At 40.0% G+C, this 19,742-nt stretch overlaps 2 protein-coding genes across 9 annotated transcripts in view; one reads left to right on the top strand and one right to left on the bottom strand.

The window, feature by feature from the left end:
* The window catches only part of lrig1 (leucine-rich repeats and immunoglobulin-like domains 1), a 119,164-nt gene extending 108,164 nt beyond the window's left edge, over positions 1 to 11,000 (top strand). The window contains exons 15-20 of one of the 4 annotated variants that reach the window (XM_067998863.1): positions 2,052 to 2,489; positions 4,454 to 4,600; positions 6,051 to 6,209; positions 9,017 to 9,298; positions 9,383 to 9,437; positions 9,534 to 9,702. In XM_067998863.1, the coding sequence (XP_067854964.1) occupies positions 2,052 to 2,489; positions 4,454 to 4,600; positions 6,051 to 6,209; positions 9,017 to 9,298; positions 9,383 to 9,437; positions 9,534 to 9,603 (1,151 nt within the window). In that variant the 3' untranslated portion in view covers positions 9,604 to 9,702. Of the gene's footprint in view, positions 1 to 2,051; positions 2,490 to 4,453; positions 4,601 to 6,050; positions 6,210 to 9,016; positions 9,299 to 9,382; positions 9,438 to 9,533 lie in introns of all 4 variants that reach the window. The other 3 variants (XM_067998862.1, XM_067998861.1, XM_067998864.1) reach the window with 3 other exon arrangements.
* slc25a26 (solute carrier family 25 member 26) overlaps positions 10,868 to 19,742 on the bottom strand; it is a 213,009-nt gene continuing 204,134 nt past the window's right edge. For 4 of the 5 annotated variants that reach the window (XM_067998865.1, XM_067998869.1, XM_067998871.1 and 1 more), the window contains one exon: positions 10,868 to 11,154. In XM_067998865.1, the coding sequence (XP_067854966.1) occupies positions 11,058 to 11,154 (97 nt within the window). In that variant the 3' untranslated portion in view covers positions 10,868 to 11,057. The remainder of the gene's footprint in view (positions 11,155 to 19,742) is intronic. The other variant, XM_067998867.1, reaches the window with a different exon arrangement.

Here is a 19,742-nt window from a genome sequence, read left to right as displayed (position 1 = left end):
ATCTTAATGAGGTCCTACAGCCCATCAAGCCATTGCTTGTACAAATTGTGTGCCATTAATCTTCGACCCAATGTGTTTAATAACCTGGAGAAAAGTTGATCTTGCCCCTATTATGCCAAAGGTAAATTAACTAAAATTCCTCAAAGGTACGACTGGGTTGGTATCTTGTAATGTAGAGATGATGATGGAATGAAGAAAGCTTAATTATGTTAGTTATTTCTTCAATGAAAACATCATCTCTATAGTAGCTTGCCACCTTACTTATTCCACATTTCCTTAGTGTTAAATGTAATGTGCAGATATGAATGTATATTTAGACTGTTCTTTGAGTTAAGTTTTATGTTTATAGTATTACCATCAATTGTTAAGATTATTAGATTGTCAGCTTTAGAAAGTGCACTGAAACAACACAGGAAGGGATGGTTAACTTGGCATTGTTACTGATATTAGAACATGGGGCAGGAGCAGCATGGATACAAAATTGGCTAAGTAACAGGAAACAGTAGTGCTGAAAAGTTGTTTTTCCGACTGGAGGAAGGTATACAGTGGTGTTCCCCAGGGGTCGGTGCTGGGACCACTGCTTTCCTTGATATATATTAATGACTTGGACTTGGGTGTACAGGACACAGTTTGCAAATTTGCAGATGAGACAAAACTTGGAAGCATAGTGATAGACTTCAAGAGGATATAGACAGGCTGGTGGAATGGGCGGACACGTGGCAGATGAAGTTTAACGCAGAAAAATGCAAAGTGATACATTTTGGTAGGAAGAACGAAGAGAGGCAATATAAACTAGAGGGTACAATTCTAAAAGGGGTACAGGAACAGGAAGATCTGGGGGTATATGTGCACGAATTGTTGAAGGTGGCAGGACAGGTTGAGAAAGTGGTTAAAAAAGCATACAGGATCCTGGGCTTTATAAATAGAGGCATAGAGTACAAAAGCAAAGAAGTCATGAACCTTTATAAAACACTGGTTTGGCCACAGCTGGAATATTATGTCCCGTTCTGGGCACCGCACTTTAGGAATGATGTGAAGGCCTTAGAGAGGATGCAGAAAACATTTACTGGAATGATTCCTGGGATGAGGGAGTTTAGTTACGTGGATAGACTGGAGAAGCTGGGTTTGTTCTCCTTAGAACAGAGAAGGTTGAGAGGAGATTTGATAGAGGTATTCAAAATCATGAAGGGTCTAGATAGAGTAGATAGAGAGAAACTGTTCCCATTGGCGGAAGAGTCAAGAATCAGAGGATGTAGATTTAAGGTGATTGGCAAAAGAACCAAAGGTTACACGAGGAAAAACTTCTTTACACAAGTGGTTAGGATCTGGAATGCACTACCAGAGCAGGTGGTGGAGGCAGATTCAATCACTGCTTTCAAAAGGGAACGGGATAAGTACTTGAAGGGAAAAAATTTACAGGGCTATGGGATAGGGTGGGGGAACAGGACGAGCTGGATTGCTCTTGCATAGAGCCGGCATGGACTTGATAGGCCGAATGGCCTCCTTCTGTGCTGTAACCTTTATGATTCTATAACATATTAAAAGTCAATAACTTAATTTTTCCCTGTGTTATCAACCCAGATTTACTCATTTGACCATGGGTATAAAACTTAAGTGGAAATGGTCCTAAGTCAATTTGCAGACTAGAATGGGAAATTGACAGATATAGAAATAACACTAGTGTCAGGAATTTCTGCCAAACATGCCATTCAGATTAATATCTTTTGAGAGAGTTAAAAACTCTTTTTTTAACTAGCAGTGCAGCGAATAAGATGCTGTTGGTCTGAGACTTCTCTTTTCCACCTCTTTTCTCTCTTTTCCCCCCCCTCCCCCCAACCCACACCATCCAACTCAAATACACTCAAAAGTGTTGCATATGGCAGCACATTGATGTTATAATAGTAATTGGAGGACACATGTCCCAGCCAACAGTTCTGATGCAATTGCACTAAATAATATCGAACTTCCACTAGCTGTTCATAGATTAAAATGTGTAAAATTGAAGGTAAGAGAGAATTTCAATTACTAACCTGTTCATTTTGTATTTCTAGAAACTCCATCGTTGGTTTATCCTCTTGATGACCAAACTGTGGTGATTGGCGAAACTGTGGCTCTGCAGTGCATGGCATCAGGAAGCCCATCCCCACGGATAACCTGGCTAAAAGGTGATGAACCCCTTGTGGTTACAGAGAGGCATCACTTCACACCTGGAAACCAGCTGCTAATCATACGAAATGTGGTGTCGGATGATGGGGGTAAATACACATGCGAGATGTCTAATACACTGGGCACTGAGCGAGCTCACAGCCACCTCAGCATTTTACCATCATCAGGTTGTGTTGTGGGACAAAGCAAAAGGGATGGAACTATGACTGTGGGCATTGTCATCATTGCTGTAGTCTGCAGTATTGTGATTACCTCACTTGTATGGGTATGCATCATCTACCAGACCAGGAAGAAGAGTGAAGAATACAGTGTCACCAATACAGGTGGGGAAAGAAAGAGCTTATTATATAATGCCTGATCAGGTGTCTCAAAGATCCTAAAGCACTTAACATACAACAATTAGTCTGAAGTGCAGTCGTTATGTAGGATCGTAAATCAGTAATTCTTTTGCCCATACAGCAGATCAGTGGCATCTAAAGTATAACCGAAATGTTGTATATGGTCCTCTGGCATTTCCTCTATAATCCTGTTGCCAACTTAATAGATTTTGCAGTTTCATGTCCCTGGAAAAATCCTGCTTCTTTCTGTTCATTGAATTTTGCATAAATTGGTAAAACTACTCTTTGGCTAAAAATGTTGGTAAGCAATTTTATGACATTTTAATATTCTGGCCATGTCAATTATGTCATTATCATCAGACTTTGTTCACAAGCATTTTTTGGAAACAGAAAAACACCATTAGGCCCTACCTTATCCATTTTGATAGATCAGTTGCATCTACCTGCATTGATACCATATCCTTCAATCCATACTCTCTATAAATGAAGGTTTTGAACTTTAGGACCAACTTGTGCTGTCTTCAGTGGTCTGTATCTTTTCTAACAAGCAACAGAGCTAATAACTTAACATTGTTGACCACTAAAACGTCTGTTTCCTCCCACTACTCAAATATGTTTGGAAATCAAGCTATGCAAAGTATTGTACATTGCAGTAAATTAAGGATATAGTAGCAGTAGTACAGCCAAAATAGTTTTGATTCAACTGCACTAAATAGTGCCCACACCCACTTAGCTGTTCTCTAATTTTAGAAGTAGTAAAACTTTCATAGATTAACATATCTGTGTAAAATTGAGGGTGAGAAAGAACTTCAACAACTAACCTGTTCATTTTGCATTGGTAGCTTATATGACTTATATGACTTCCTAATTTTTAACACTGGTTTTTGAATCCTTCACCATAGTGAACAGTTGCCCAGATAACTTTAATTACCTCTTAATTTTGAAAATCTCAATTAGGTCGCTTTGATATTTCCTTTTCAAAGAAAATGCCAATCTCCTTCGCTTTCTTCTGTTTAAATTCTTGATATCCAGAATCATCATTGCTTATCTCTACCCTCTTGAGCACTCGTATCTTTCCCATGATTAGGTCACCAGAATTGTACACAATACTCAAAATGGGGTCTGACTAATATCTCTTACAGCAGCAATGCCACCTTATTTGTATTGTATCTTCTGCTAATGCAGCTCAGTACCTTATTTGACACCACCATACCCCTTATTTTGGTTCCTTTGCACAGTTTTTCTTGTATATAATTTCACTATTCTTTCCCCCATTTATTTATTCATTCTGGGGATGTGGGCGTCGCTAGCAAGACCGGCACTTATTGCCCATCCCCAGTTGCTCTGAGAAGGTAGTGGCAGGTCGCTGCCTTGAACTGAGTGGCTGGCTAGGCCACTTCAGAGGGCAGTGTCAACCATGATGGTGTGGAACTGGAGTCACAAAGAGGCCAGACCAAGTAATGATGGCAGATTTCTTTCCCTAAAACAGTGAACCAATTGGGCTTTTAAAACAATCTGACAGCTTCATGGTCACTTCTTTACTGATACCAGCTTTTTATTTCCAGATTTTAAAAAAACTGAATTCAAATTCACATTCTCTGGATTATTAGTCCAATAACATAAGCAGTATCCTACCATACACCTTTTTCCACGAGGAGCAATAACTTGTAAGCAAACATAAGTTACAAAACTGAGAAATGTTTGCGTGATGTCAATATTTTTCTGGAGCTTGCTAATTTGTATGCTAAAGCAGGCTTTCATTTAATCAGTAGTTAATGAATTAAAAACAATCAAAAGAGCTTTTTACGTTATGTGGGTTGAGTCATGTTTGGAATTAGGGAGGATCGATGTGCCAATCCTCAATTGTAATTCTGGTGTAAAAAGAAAAATGTGACCTGTCAGCCTTACACCTGTGTTTACCTTAGCATGTGTCTGTGCATATATTGCAGATGAAACCATTGTACCGCCTGATGTACCAAGTTACCTCTCTTCACAAGGGACGCTGTCTGAGCGTCAGGAAACATGTGTCAGGGTGGATGGTAGTAGCAATCTGCAACTAGCAGTGACACTTCCCAATGGGCATATGGAGAGTAATGGTATGATTGATTTTGTTTTTAATCCTCATTTTTTATTAAGTTTTTCTGCCATAGCAACAAGGCACACTTTAAAGATAAACATTCCTACAGCTATGTATTATTTTGTTTGAAAAATTATAGTCAACCACACAAAAAAAAATCTTGCCATGCTAAACATTTGTGATAAACAGGTGTTTATTTTATGTGGGGTTGACTGTATTAAATGTTTGTCTGTCTGTGCTTTTTTTTTATCCTTTGAGCTTGTTGATTTCTCACACAACTTGGTATGTTCTACAAACTTTATACAGTCTACATTAACTGGTCTACCCAATCTTCTGTCTCCAAAACACTCTTGCTTTCTTTTACAACACATTTAAGGAGAGCTAGTAGGATAAGGTTTATTGAGTGCAATGTATATGATTTTTGAAACTGGGAGAAAGGATAGTGAGTAAATATTAAGAGAACTTTATGCCTTTTCTCTGCCTGAGGCATTTGCTGCCAGGATACTAATACTTTTGAATTCAGTACCTTACTAGTATTCAGCCGCAGTAGCATCACTAAAAGACACTTAAGGGTAGAAAAGGTGGCACCAGCAAACAAAACTTTGCATAACGATAAGCCTGATCTTTACACCACAACCCATCTTAGTGCTACAAGCCACTAAAGGTTTGGTTCAACATCTGTAGGTTGATCAGTTTAAATACTTTTGTGATACTGAACTTGAGAGCAGCAACAGTCTTCAATCTGAGGGCTTTTACAAAGTCCTACTGTGTTGATCCGACCATTCAAGATTGGCCGTAACATTTTCAGCAAATTGCATCTTTTTCTGTACAATGTATTTACATGGAGGTTGAACAAATGAGAATTTTTAAATTGTTCTTCATTCCACATCCTCCACACACTACAGGAGTATAGTCCCAGGGAAACCATGTGCTGAACTTGCACATCAAAATATGATGTAGGCAGGTGGTGCGGCAAATGATCTCCAACTCCTGTGTAGAATAATGCCTCAGAACCTTGTGTTGGATGTTGTTGAGATGGCACTGGTTAACTCCTTTTCTACTCTTGGATGCTGGTGTGCGTGTTTGTTTGAACCATGGTTTCCTCAGAATCTATCAAGCTAGTCTTTAAATAGTAAGCACCACAAAGGACTGTGAGTGGCTTGTGATTTTACTTTTTGTGTTTATTTTCAATAATGTCACCATCTTTCATAGGAACTGTGATCTGTTTATTGAATGAGTCCTACATATATAGCAGGATAGGAAACTAAATGACCACTGGATTTACCCTGTGGTAGATGAGGGCCTATTCATTATTATGTGGAGGTTGAACTATGTTTGGAGAATGAGGAAGATCATATCACATCTAACAATTGTGTTTATAAGCTGTGACCATATACTGAAATATCAGGATTGTTAACTGAACAATAATTTTACAGGACAGCTAAAATTTGATTGTGAAGCTCTGATAGGCTATCTGATTGCAGGTATATGTCGGTCTGATGCTAGAAGCTGTGCAGATGTGGAGTCTCGTAATATTCCCTGCAGACAAACAAAGCATTGTGTTGGGTGTAATGTTAAAGATGGATGTAAACATGCAGCAGGAGGAAGACTGTGCTCAGAAAAAATAGGTATGTGGCTTTTGCAAACAGAAGTCCATCTAATTATAAAAATGCTTAATCAGTTGAGTTAAAAGTATCCATATTCTGTTGCAATTTATAGTAATTTCTGCCTACAGCTTCAAAAAAGTGTATAAGGGACTTGTTTGAAGACTAGTAATTTTAGCCTCTAGTTTACAGGTAAGTTTTTGGGTGAGCAGCTTTGGATATGGTCTGTAAAGTGTGTATGGAATGTTTTCATGGTACATGAATAAAAACAAACAGTTCTGTTCTTTGAGAAAGGGTTTAATAAAATTGAACACAACTTTCACACAAAGGATAATAGATATATGAAATAAGTTACCAAGAAAGACCATTAGGAGCTAAAATTTGGCAGGTCTGATAAACACTTCACTTTTCTCCGTAAGTAAGACTCCTGTTAAGGTATGGTTCCACTGGTACTGGCAGTGCTCCAATAACTTGCCAAGTGGCCATTCTTCATCTATGAGCCTAGATGCTGAGTAATGTGGATTGTTTGGCTATGGGTCATTGCTGCCAATGCTGTTAACTATGCATTGCCAGGAGATGTCACTGAATAGGCCCTTTTTTCCCCCTCTCTGCTCCTTTCCCCAGCTCCAGGACATTGAGGCCAATTATGCTACTCACGACCTTGGACTGGCTAAGTCAGCAGGTTATTTCTAACTGACACATTCTATGTTTCTATTCTGGCAGAGGTACTAAATCTTTTTTTCTTATGTCCTACACACGCTGCAGGTTTGAGCTGAAGTCATCATATTGGCAGCAGGGAGGGGGAGGTAACCACATAGCCCTATGAAAAGTTAGAAAAGTGCTTTGAAACCATCCATTAAGAATAGAGCCTTCAGTTCACTCTGAACATTGTCAACACTGCACTTTGCAGAGCTTTGACCTTTTTTAGGTGAATAAGACTATCTCTCCATAAGGATAATGAGCTCTTTGTACCTTCAGTCGATTGGCTAAAGCTGTTTCCAAGCGATATTGACATTGATATCCTGTGCTAATCTGAAGAAAGTTTGACATAGAGTAATCTTCATTCTTTCATGAATATTACTCTTTGCTAAATTGGAATATCAGCATGATAAAACCAGATGTTCTTTAGTCCAAAAGGGGCTTTCCCGGGTCACTACCGGGCTGGGCTCCTTACAGCACGTGGAAAATGATAAATAGAGGAGAGATTATCTATCAGGTAACATCATGTTCATTCTTTGAATTGGAGTATTCTGTCTATACAAGATCCAATCCTTCAGTCCCTGTAAGGATTCTTTATGTTCAGTACTACTGAAAAGAATGAAGGCTCTGTCCAGTGGAATTGGAGAGGGATTATAGCACATAGTAAGAGAAAGAATATGGACATGGAGGATGCTTTGAATACCAGTTAAGTAATTTTAGTTCTGGTCTATGTGGGAAAAGCACTTTTGTAGATTTAAAATTTCTCCCCTTTCTGCTAAAGTATCATTTGTTCTCCTCTTAAATATTCTGCAGTCTTTGAGCAAAACTTTGTGACACTCAACAGAAGAAAAAGCATGCATGATTACTCACTCTCAACGTTTCATTAATTCTGCACCATGATAAAAGTGTCATGAGGATAAAATAGATGGATAAAATAATATACCTATTTTGTACAAGTAGATTTGTATTAGTGGTAAATGAGGCCCGTTCACTGCACTTTATGTATTAACTGTCATGACAGCTGATTACTTTTTATAAGTTTTTTTGTAACATATATTAATGACTTAGATTTGGGTGAACAGGGCACAATTTCAAAATTTGCAGATGACAAAAAATTTGGAAGGGTGGGTGAAACAGTGAGTAGGATAGTGATAGATTTCAAGAGGACAGGTGGTAGATGAAATTTAATGCATTGAAGTGCGAAGTGATACATTTTGGTAGGAAGAACGAAGAGAGGCAATATAAACTAATGGGTACAATTCTAAAGGGGGTGCAGGAATAGAGACACCTGGGGCTATATATGCACAAATCGCTGAAGGTGGCACGGCAGGTTGAGAATGCGGTTAAAAAGCATACGGGATCCTGGGCTTTATAAATAGAGGCATGGAGTACAAAAGCAAGGAAATTATGATGAATCTTTATAAAACACTGGTTCAGCCACAACTGGAGTATTGTGTCCAATTCTGGGCACTGCACTTTAGGAAGGATGTGAAGGCCTTAGAGATGGCGCAAAGAAGATTTACTAGAATGGTTCCAGGGATGAGGACTTCAGTTACGTGGATAGACTGGAGAAGCTGGGGCTGTTCTCCTTAGAGCTGAGAAGGTTGAGAGGAGATTTAATAGGGGTGTTCAAAATCATGATGGGTCCAGACAGAGAAGCTGTTCCCATTGTTAGAAGGGTCAAGAACAAGAGGACACAGATTTACCGTAATTGGCAAAAGAACCAAAAGCGACACGAGAAAAAGTTTTTTACACAGCGAGTTGTAATGATCTGGAATGTACTGGGTGGAGGATTCAATTGTGGCTTTCAGAAGGGAATTGGATAAGTACTTGAAGGAACCAAATTTGCAGGGCTATGGGGAAAGGGCAGGGGAGTAGGATTACTCTTGCAAAGAGCTGGCACAGGCTGAATGGCTTCCTTCTGTGCTGTAACCATTTGATGATTCCTTGCATTTCTGGTCATGATAGGAATTCCTATCTTGAGAATGTGAGGCCTTCATCTTTACCAGCACACAACTAGACTATTCTCAACTATAAAAGTGCTTTCTAATGGATATGTGTACCAAGCTGTAGGGTTAAAAAAAATTTTTTTTAACGCAGTGACTGAGAAGCTTCCTCTCTCTCCAAAATAGGTTCATTTGGTGTTCCAGCAATGGTCTGTGTGGATCGGTTTGATGCCAACATTTATTCCAAGGAAGTTGAATGTTCAAAACCATACAGAAGTCTGGATCATCCATATGAGGAACAAAGTATAGAACAGAATAGAATCGATGGAGGCATTTTAAATCATTTTCCATGCAATGGGACTTCTAGTAGCATGAGGGAGAGACAAGGGCTTGTATATCCTAGCAACCATGACAGGATGACATCACAGCCACAAAACTTAACACCTGAAATGTTTGCTGACAAAAAAGGTAATGTTTTGCCTGAACTTGGACTTTCTTGTTGAAATGTAAAGTATAAAAACAGTACTTCATGAAATAAAATTTATTTTACAGTAACTGAAAAAGCTAAGCAAATGCCAAACCTTTTGAGGGATAAAGCACTTAAGTTGTAAATATAGTTTGTTTTTCCACAAGATTTAGATTAATTATGAAAATACAATTCTTAACCAACTTTGCCAAGTTTAAAACATTTTTAATTTTTCAGGTTTGTTTTCCCAACCTATGCAGTTATCTCAGGAACTTCACAATCCTGTTCAACCTCCATCGTTGTGTGAAAAACCTCAGACTTTATTGTGCAGTGACACTGAGGTTGACGTCAAACAGACATTACTACTTAATGGACAGTTAGCACAATCTTGTGACTTCGTCTGAAAATCAGAAGTAATTGCAGATGAATGCAAACTTATGCCTGTGCACTGAGAACTTTCAGCTTTTTGTTACTACCTCACCTCTTCTTAGCATACCTCTCCGACAAGATGAAGAGACGTGACAGGACAGAGCTTGTGTGGGAAAAATCCTGTTCGAGCGTTCTTTAACTGTATATATTTTTTTAAGCTTCCATGGGAAGTATTAGTAGCTCAACAATTGACTTGCATTTGAAGCATGTAAATGCAGGGAATAATGTACAGACAAAGGAATGTTTTGTTTTTATATGTTTGTACATAAGAGTTTCCATATATGTATCTTTTACAGAAGATATTTTAAACCTATTTAGTGCATGAATAACATGAATTTTTAAAACTATTTCTCCTGGTTATGTTGGTTGCTGTTTTTAAATTTTGCAAAACCTTCTGGTGCCTTATTGCAAGAGGTCATAATAAAAATAACACTGCTTATATAAACCCACTTTCCCTTCCACTGAATAGCTACGTTATAATTATCAATACCTACATGGCAGAATAAAACAAAACACTTCGAAATTAGACACCATATTACTACAGAATTCCTACTTCATTTGTAGACACAGTTGATTCTTTAATTATAAATCTCCAGTGGTTGCTCCCTTGATAGTTTGGTGTAGAAGTATTCTTGTAGAAAAGTCACTAGCGTCATATCCTGTGATCGTATAGTGAGTTGTACTACAAATTCTGACACTGGAGGAATTGAAAATGCATCATCTAATTATAAACTACTTATCCAGAGCACTTGGAACAAATTCTCATTAGCCATCAGTCAATGTCCTTGTTAGTGCCAATAGTTTGATGGACTGCATTATTATGAAAATAGCATTTGGGTTAACCAAATATTGCTCACTGTAGTTCTTGTATTTGCAATTTTTGTTCCTTAGAAATGATATAGTAGAAATGTTACTAATTAATACTGCTAAAATTGGAAACAAATGTAGAATTTTAAAGATCTTGGAATAAATAATCTGGTCAAAAATCCTAACAGAATGTTACCCCCTTCCAGCAAATATTTCCATGTTGAATCTGCCTCAAGCCACACAATGTAAAATGACTATCCAGTTAATATTTCCTTTTATATATAGCCAGAAAGGACACGGCACAGCTGCTTAAAGGAGGCAAACAGAGTAAAGTGTTACTTTTCTGCACAAATATTTATTTATACAATTTGGTAAAATATACATTGTTACAGAAATGTAAAATATAGAAGTGTCTAACAAAAGGTATGGCAGTGTCTAATAAAAATCATTTATAATACCTTTTAAGAATTTTGTATTCATTATTACAGTTCAATTCTGTTACAGCTCAAAGTTCTTGGTCACTGATTATAGAAGCAGTGTGTGCACTTTATCGTAAGTTCCGAGAAAAAGGAAAGCACCAAGACTGATCCATGTTACTCTGGGAGCAATGCCTGAAAATAAGCTGAAAGGAGAAAACCTGTTAGTATTAATTTGAGCATTGCAACTTCAAGCTTTGAATATGGAGATGGTGTATCTATCTCTATCATCATGACTTGTACCTTCTTTGTAACTCCACTTTCTCGCGACTTTAGGTTTTTTTTATGCTCTCGTATTAAGCTATAAACTATTCTGGACAACTCATTCAAGGTCAAAATAATACCATTATATTCAGTGCTTTCTGCATCGCGAAGGTGCTGACTATGAAAGACTTGTAGATTTATATTGCATCTTTCAGAACCATTACATAATACAATGCAAAGCACCATTTGTAGGCATATGTGGGCAGCAAGGTCCCATACAAATACCACTAACCAGTTAATCTATTTTTAGTGGTGTTAGTTGGAGAACTCACTGCTTATCAAATAGTCATGGGATGTTTAACTACCAGACCATCAAAAGGATGGCTGGACTGTCAGCTTAAACTGTGTTCTGAATCTTTGGGGGCCTTAAAACAAGAGTGGCACTGCCACTGTGTTAAATATAGGCCCAGAAATTTGACCATACAGCATCCATTTTTCAGGCACTGTATGGTCTAATTTCTAGGCTTATGTATTTAACACAGTAGCAGTACAAGCCAGAGGTGTGCCGCCCACCATATTGGTAAAGGCCAATAAATCAGTGTGCAGTGCCCATGCCTCAGACAGACGTTAGGACCTTTGCATATGCAAATAAGGGGCCTAATGCCTGTTTTAGGCTCCCATGTCAAAATTGGTTTGTCCCAGAGGCACTGGCTGCACTCCAGCTCACAACCAACAAGGTAAGGTTTTAAAATATACATACCTCACTAGAGCTGGGAGGATCAGGGCCAGCCAGTGATGGTCCAATATTGGGTGAGTGGCCTCACCCTTCAGGTGCAGATTGCACAAAAATAGGAATGCCTGAATTTCTAGGCCAGATTAACTAGAGAAGTTAAGTATAGTTTAGTGTACTGTATTTGCTGATCACAATGCAGTCTCCTCTACATTGCGGAGACCAAACGCAGATTGCGTGATCGCTTTGCTAAACACCTCTGCTCTGTCTGCAAGTGTGACCCTGACCTGCTCGCTTGCCATTTTAATTCCCTGTCCCACTTCCACTCTGATCTCAGCCTCTTACACTGTTCCAATGAAGCTCAATGGAAGCAGCACCTCATTTTTTGTTTAGGCACTTTACAACCCTCCAGACTCAACATTGATTTCGGTAACTTCAGACAGTAAGTGCCAGTAATAGTTATGCTATTACCAGTTACTCCATACCCATCTTTTATTTCTTAACCTGTCCCATTATCAGCCTCCTTGCCTTGCACCATCATCCCTTTTCTCATTTAATCACTCTTGTCCTCTATCCTATCACAGACCTTCCCTTTTATTCTTGCCGCCCTGCCCTTGCTTAAAAACTTTAACATCTTCCAGTTCTGACAAAAGGTCTTCGAACTGAAATGTTTATTCTGCACAGATGCTGCCTCACTTGCTGAACATTTCCAGCATTTTCTGTTTTGATTTCAGACTTCTAGCATCCACAGTATTTTGCATTTGAAGTTAAGGGGCTTACAATATTGCCAAAAAGAGTAATAAGCTTGAGGATTGGGAGGGTTTTAGAAATCAACAAATGATAACCAAGAAATTGATTAAAAAGGGAGAATATTGAATATGAGAGTAAACTAGCAAGAAATATAAAAACAGATTGTAAGTATGTAAAAAGGAAGAGATTAGCGAAAGTAAACGTAGGTCCCTTAGAGGCAGAGACAGGAGAAATTCTAATGGGGAATAAGGAAATGGTAGAGACGTTAAACAAATATTTATGTCTTCACAGTGGAAGACACAAAAAAAATACCAGAAATAGTGGGGAATCAAGGGTCTAATGAGAGGGAGGAACTAAAAGTAATTAAGATTATTAAAGAAAAAGTACTGGAGAAATTAACGGGACTAAAAGCCAACAAATCCCCTGGACCTGATGGCCTACATCCTAGGGTTTTGAAAGGTGACTACAGAGATAATGGATGCATTGGTTTTGATCTTCTAGAACTCCCTAGATTCTAGAACTATTCCATTGGATTGGAAGATAGCAAATATCACCCCACTATTCAAGAAAAAAGGGAGAGAGAAAACAGAACTATAGGCCAGTTAGCCAGTTAGTTGTAACAGGGCACTTACAAAATCATAATATGATTAGGTAGAGTCAACATGGTTTTATGAAAGGGAAATAGTGTTTGACAAATCTATTAGATTCATTTGAGGGTGTAACTAGCAGGGTAGATAAGGGGGAAACCAGTGGATATAGTATATTTGGATTTTCAAAAGGTATTCGATAAGGTGCCACACAAGAGGTTGTTATGCAAGATTAGGGCTCATGGGATTGGGGGGTAATAGCATGGATTGAGGATTGGTTAACAGACAGAAAACAGTGTATGAATAAATGGGTCATTTTCGGGTTGGTAAGTTTTAACTAGTGGGGTGCCGCGGGGATCGGTGCTTGGGCCTCAGCTATTTACAATTTATATTAATGACTTGGATACATCACACGGTCCCTTCATCTAAGTTTGCTGATGAAACAAAGCTGGGTGGGAAAATAAGCTGCGAGGAAGACGCATAGAGTCTGCAAAGGGATATAAACAGGTTAAGTGAGTGGGGGAGAAGATGGTAGATGCAGGTTAGAGTGGGAAATGTGAGGTTATTCACTATGGTAGGAAAAATAGAAAAATTGAATATTTTTTAAATGGTGAGAAATTATTAAATGTCAGTGTTCAGAGGGGTTTGGATGTCCTGGCACACGAAACACAAAGTTAACATGCAGGTACAACAAGCAGTTGGGGAGGCAAATGGTTTGTTGGCCTTTTTTGCAAGGGAGTTGGAGTACAAGGGTAAGGAAGGCTTGCTGCAATTGTACAGGGCTTTGGTGAGACTACACCTGGAGTACTGTGTATAGTTTTGGTCTCCTTACCTAAGAAAGGATATAGTTGCCTTAGAGGCAGTGCAACGAATGTTCACTAGATTGATTCCTGGGATGAGAGGGTTGTTCTATGAGGAGAGATTGAGTTGAATGGGCCTATACTCTCGAGTTTAAAAGATTGAGAGGTAATCTCATTGAAACATATAAGATTCTAAGAGGGCTTGACACGGTAGATGTCGAGAGGATGGTTCCCCTGGCTGGAGAGTGTAGAACCAGCGGACATAGTCTCAGGATAAGGGGTTGGACATTTAAGACTGAGATGAGGAGGAATTTCTTCATTCTGAGGGTTGTGAATTCTTTAGAATGCTCTACCCCAGAGGGCGGTGGATGCTTCAAGACTGAGAACTATAGATTTTTGGACACTAAGGGAATCAAGGGATATGGGGATCAGGCGGGAAAGTGGAGTTGAGGTCGAAGATCAGCCATGATAGTAAATGGCAAAGTGGGCTCGAGGGGCTGTACGGCCTACTCCTGCTGCTATTTCTTATGTTTATTCATGGCCGTCATTATGGCTTAGAGTTTGTTCTAAGCTGACCATTGTACCTGGTTACGGTACTGAACTAGCAACCCAGAATTCCTGTGTTCAAATTCCACCGTGGCAAGTTGTGAAATTGAATTTAGTAAATCTGGTAATTTGTGGGCTGCCACTAAGAAGAAATGACCACAAAAGCTGCTGGATTGTTATAAATAGAACGATCTGTAGGCCTACCATGTTCTCAGGGCAATTAACGATGTGAAATAAAAAAAACTGATCTCAACTGGAACAGGGAAAATCAGCCAGGATTCCTGCGCCAACACAGTAACCCTCTACACAAATACATAGACACTGGTGCGACCGTAATTGTGATAGACTGTAATGTTCTGCACAGTCAAATATCCTTCTAGGTAGCGCTGGTACACGAATAATGGATGCGATACTGGAGGGTGACTGCCCCTTATGAACTATACTTTAGGGAGAGGAGCAGCAGAGAAAATTACAAGGGGAAAACACATTTTTGATGACCAAAAAATAGCCACGATGCTGACAGTTTGAATTTGGGTTCTGAGCATCAAACATCTAGATATTAAAATCAACAGGGCCTGTCACTTCCCATTGAAAAGTCCTATGTGAAACCCAAAGAAACTATTATATCCACATCTGATGACACCCACTCTCATTTTTAACATGGTTTTCCATTAATGTGACATCTATGATCCTGGTATACTTCGAAAACTACTTTGTCTGCTTATACTTGGCTCTAACCACCTGATGTAGAGCACTCTATTTTGTCAAGCTGAATTGTAATCTCCATCTTGCTTTTCTGTTACAGATAAGTACTTCAGTTTTTAAAAAAATCTATCTTAAAATTATTTTTAACCCAAAATTGCATCCAGTCACCTTCCCTCCGATCCCTGGAACACTTTCAGCCCATAACGTTACCACCCGCCTGCCTCGCCTCCTTACAGGTTCCAAATGCTGACCCTGAGTCTGCCCGACCCCCAAGTTACTTGCCCTGGCCTGATTTGTTCAAAATTTGCAGCAACCAGGTCTGACCTGCTCCAACTTTTCCAAAGCCTGTGCCGACTAAGTGCTCCTCTGCCACTTTCATAGATGGATTGTCCTACCCCAAGGTTCCCAGCACCCGCGCTGGCCCAATTCTTAAACATTTAGCAGGTCTAGCCTCTTCCAAGAATATTTTTTTTAAATGCCAAGACTCTTCCAAATAGTTCAGTCATCCTCACTTTATACTTTTTAGTGCATTGATTTTAAAAGCTGTAATATATTTCCTGTAAAATAAATTTACCTTTCTGCTGTGCTTGGTAGAATAATTTAAAACATATGAAGTGCTTTAAAGCATTTTTAAATGTATATATATTTCAATGTATGAAAATGAAATGGATTTAAATATAAAAAGACTTTGGTCATTGGTCTGTCATAGTGAGGATCCCTGGGTCTCATACCATTGTATGCAGATAGGGTTCATTTAGAAACATTAAGAGTTTCCTATTGATATAGGAGAAAGTGATTTATTGCACTTTCTGAATCTACAAGCAATATACAAAACACGGACTGCTGAGTTTGCTTTTTGCCATGAAAGGTGATCCGTGTCTGTTCACACATTCTTGGTGTCAGCTTCCTGAGAATCTGTATCAAATTTGCTATGTACATTCCACACTTCTTATTTGAGCATCACCATTCTGTGACAGTCACACCAGCAGTTGCCCACCTCTAGATGGAGCTTCATACGCTCCAGAAGATGGAGCTCCTCATACCCATATCTACATCATCTAACGCATTCTGAGGGAAATTCACTTTTTCTTTACTTTCCATAGACAAAGCAATGGGAGATCCAATAATCTAATAAATAGTGACCCACTGTGAAATTAACTGAAATTTGTCAGGTCTCATTCCAATCCTAGCATTCAGTACAAAATAAATCATTGTGAAATGATGGTTATAAAGTTTATAACACATATCACTCTACTAAAACTCACCATGCTCAAAAGATTTAGTCCAATAAAAGCAAATAACAATGCATTCAAAAGCTTCATTTCCTGGTGTCTAAACACTTAAACATAGATACTCCCTCACCATCCCAAATAAATATCAATAAGGAGATGCTGGTAAATAGCTGCTATTCCTTATACAAAAACAGCTGCATTAGAATGAACAATATTAGGCTGCTGGCCTTTGGGTGGAATGGACATCTTTAAAGGAAGATTCTCCGTAATTGACAATGGCAAACAATGTCGCTGGGAGAGGAGTAATTACAATCACTTGTACTTGCCCAAAACTCATATGACACTATCTTGTATAATGCCAGAACACACCAACCTTCAGTTATTTTTACCAGAGGAGGCACCTAGTGAAATCCTACACATCATGGGACCCAATGGATGATCCATCTCGGCCTCCTCCCGAGATCTCCATCATCACAGAAGCCAGTCTTCAGCCAATTCGATTCACTCCACACAATATCAAGAAACAGCTGATACAGAGGATACAGCAAAGGCTATCGGCCCCGACAACATCCTGGCATGTTGTGCTGAAGACTTGTGTTCCAGAACTAGCCGCGCCCCTAGCCAAGCTGTTCCAGTACAGCTACAACACTGGCATCTACCCGACAAAGTGGAAAATTGCCCAGGTATGTCCTGTCCACAAATTCCAATCTGGCCAATTACTGCCCCATAGTCTACTCTCAATCATCAGCAAAGTGATGGAAGGTGTCGTTGACAGTGCTATCAAGCAGCACTTACTCACCAATAACCTACTCACCGATGCTCAGTTTGAGTTCCGCCGGGACCACTTGGCTCCAGACCTCATTACAGCCTTGGTCCAAACATGGACAAAAGAGCTGAATTCCAGAGGTAAGGTGAGAGTGACTGCGCTTGACATCAAGGCAGCCTTTAACCGAGAGTGGCATCAAGGAGCCCTAGTAAAATTGAAGTCAATGGGAATCAGGGGGAAAACTCTCAAATGGCTGGAGTCATACCTAGCACAAAGGAAGATGGTAGTGGTTGTTGGAGGCCAATCATCTCAGCCCCAGGACACAGAAACAAGAATCAAACCTAGAACCTTCTGCTCCATATGTCTTAGTACTAAACTGGAATCACTGACCTAGTTATGAGATTTTCTCCCCATGCCATACACAATGGTAGACAAGCATCCTGCTCTGGACCTGTGTCAATGGTGCTCAATAACATATTGCTCCTCACATTGAAGAATGTCTCAGAGCATTTGAGAAATGGGAGTGGTGAACACTGAGCAAGAAGTGAAGGAAGTCAGGCGGAGGGACAGGAAGAAAGAGACAGAACTCACAAAAGACGGGTTTCAAAGAGGTTTTTGAAAGCACGGAGAGAAATAGTGAGGTGAAGTGTTTTCAGAAGAGAATTCCAGAAATAAGGGGTATAGTGGCTGAAAGCATGGACTTCAGTGGTGGAGTGAAGGGAACAAGGAACATCCAGAGTGAGAGGAATAGAGGGTGTAGGCTGCGATGTATGGCTGGTGAAGAATTTCCAGATATAATGGAGCAAGACTAAGGAAGAATTAAAAAATTAGTACAAGGATCTGGATGTTGATTGACTGGGATACAGAGAGCCAGTGGAGGTTGCTGAGGATGGGATGATGGGTGTCTGTAACTATGTGGGAGAGGACTCAGGCTCCAGAGTTCTGCAGTAGCAGAAGTTTACAAAGGGTGAAGAGGGGGAGTCCAGCAAGAAAAGCATTAGAGAAATCAATCCCCAAGGTGATGAAGGTATGGATAAGGGTTTCAGCAATGGTGGTGTGACATAAGGGCATAAAAAGTAATGTTTCAGAGGTGGAAGAATCCAGTCCTGGAAATGGACAAGGAAAGGGTAAAAAGTTCAATTCTGTCTTGTGCAGAGCACTGAGAGGACAGCCACAGATGATTATGGATCCCAGCGCAGGCTGATACCGGGCATCAGCTATTTTCCAGCCCTTCCACTGAGGGCCAAGAAATTTCTATCCCGCTGTTGTCCAATTGCTTAGAAAATGGATCTTCACAATGAAAGACAAAAACTGTTCAGTGGAGGGCAGATCACTTTCTTTTATTGAAAAGTCTAGACGAAGGGCCATGGTTCATCACCCAAGACACCACTATAATCGAAAAGAACAGGCGAGAAGACAAGATAAATCAAAAAGCCTTTTTTGAAATGAACACTGATGAACTGCAAGGAGGACGGAGTGTGTGGCCTAGGTGGCTAAGGACAGCTGCCTATGCTGGGACGAAGGGAGGGGGAGAATATGCAAGAGTTAGAGGAACGGAGGCTGGAGAACAGGGGGTGGGGTTTTCGGGCTGGAGGAGGTTACAAAGATAGGGAGCGGCAAAGCCTTGAAGTGATTTAAACATGAGGATGAGGTGTTGGGGGACCAGGAGCCAATATAGGTCAGTGAGGATGGGGTAACGGGTAAGCAGTATTTGGTGAGGGGTAGGATTTGGTGCAGTGGAATATTTAGATGAGCTGAAGTTTACAGATGGTGGAGGATGGGAAGCCCGACATGAGCATTAGTCAGGTCAGAATATGACAAAGGCACAAAGATTTCAGTAGCTGATGGGTGAGGTAAAGGTGAGGGCAGCCGATGTTTTGTAGGTGGAAGTAGGCGGTCTTTCTGATGGGGTTGGAAGCTCGGCTCAAGGTCTGATAGGACTTCCGCAGTCTGGTCCAGTCCGATACAGTGGCTGGGGAGGGGATGGAATCAATGGCAAGGATACAGAGTTTGTAGCAGGGGCTGGGGATGATGGCTTTGGACAACCCAATATTTAGTTGGAAGAAATTGCATTTCACTCAAACTAGATGTTGGACAAACATTGTGACAGCACAGACGCAGTGCAGGGGATAAGAATGTTGGTGGAGAGGTAGAGCTCGGTGTCGTCAGCGAACATCTGGAAGCTAACCCCATGTCTGCGGATGATGTCACCAACAGGCAGCATGTAGATTGGGAAAAGGTGGCGGCCAAGTATTGATGAGGTGGTAAGAAGAGAAGCCATTGCTGGAAATACTCCAGCTACATCAGATAGGTAAAAGTGGAACCAAGCAGCAGCAGTCCCACTTAGGTGGACAATGGAGGAGAGGTGTTGCCGGAGGGTGGTATAGTTGACTGTGTCAAAGGCCGCAGAGAGG

Source organism: Heptranchias perlo, chromosome 17 (genome assembly GCF_035084215.1).
Source record: "Heptranchias perlo isolate sHepPer1 chromosome 17, sHepPer1.hap1, whole genome shotgun sequence".
NCBI classification, from domain to species: Eukaryota; Metazoa; Chordata; class Chondrichthyes; order Hexanchiformes; family Hexanchidae; genus Heptranchias; species Heptranchias perlo.
The sequence above is the reverse complement of the archived record's forward strand: the minus strand, read 5'-3'. Positions and strand labels throughout refer to the sequence as shown.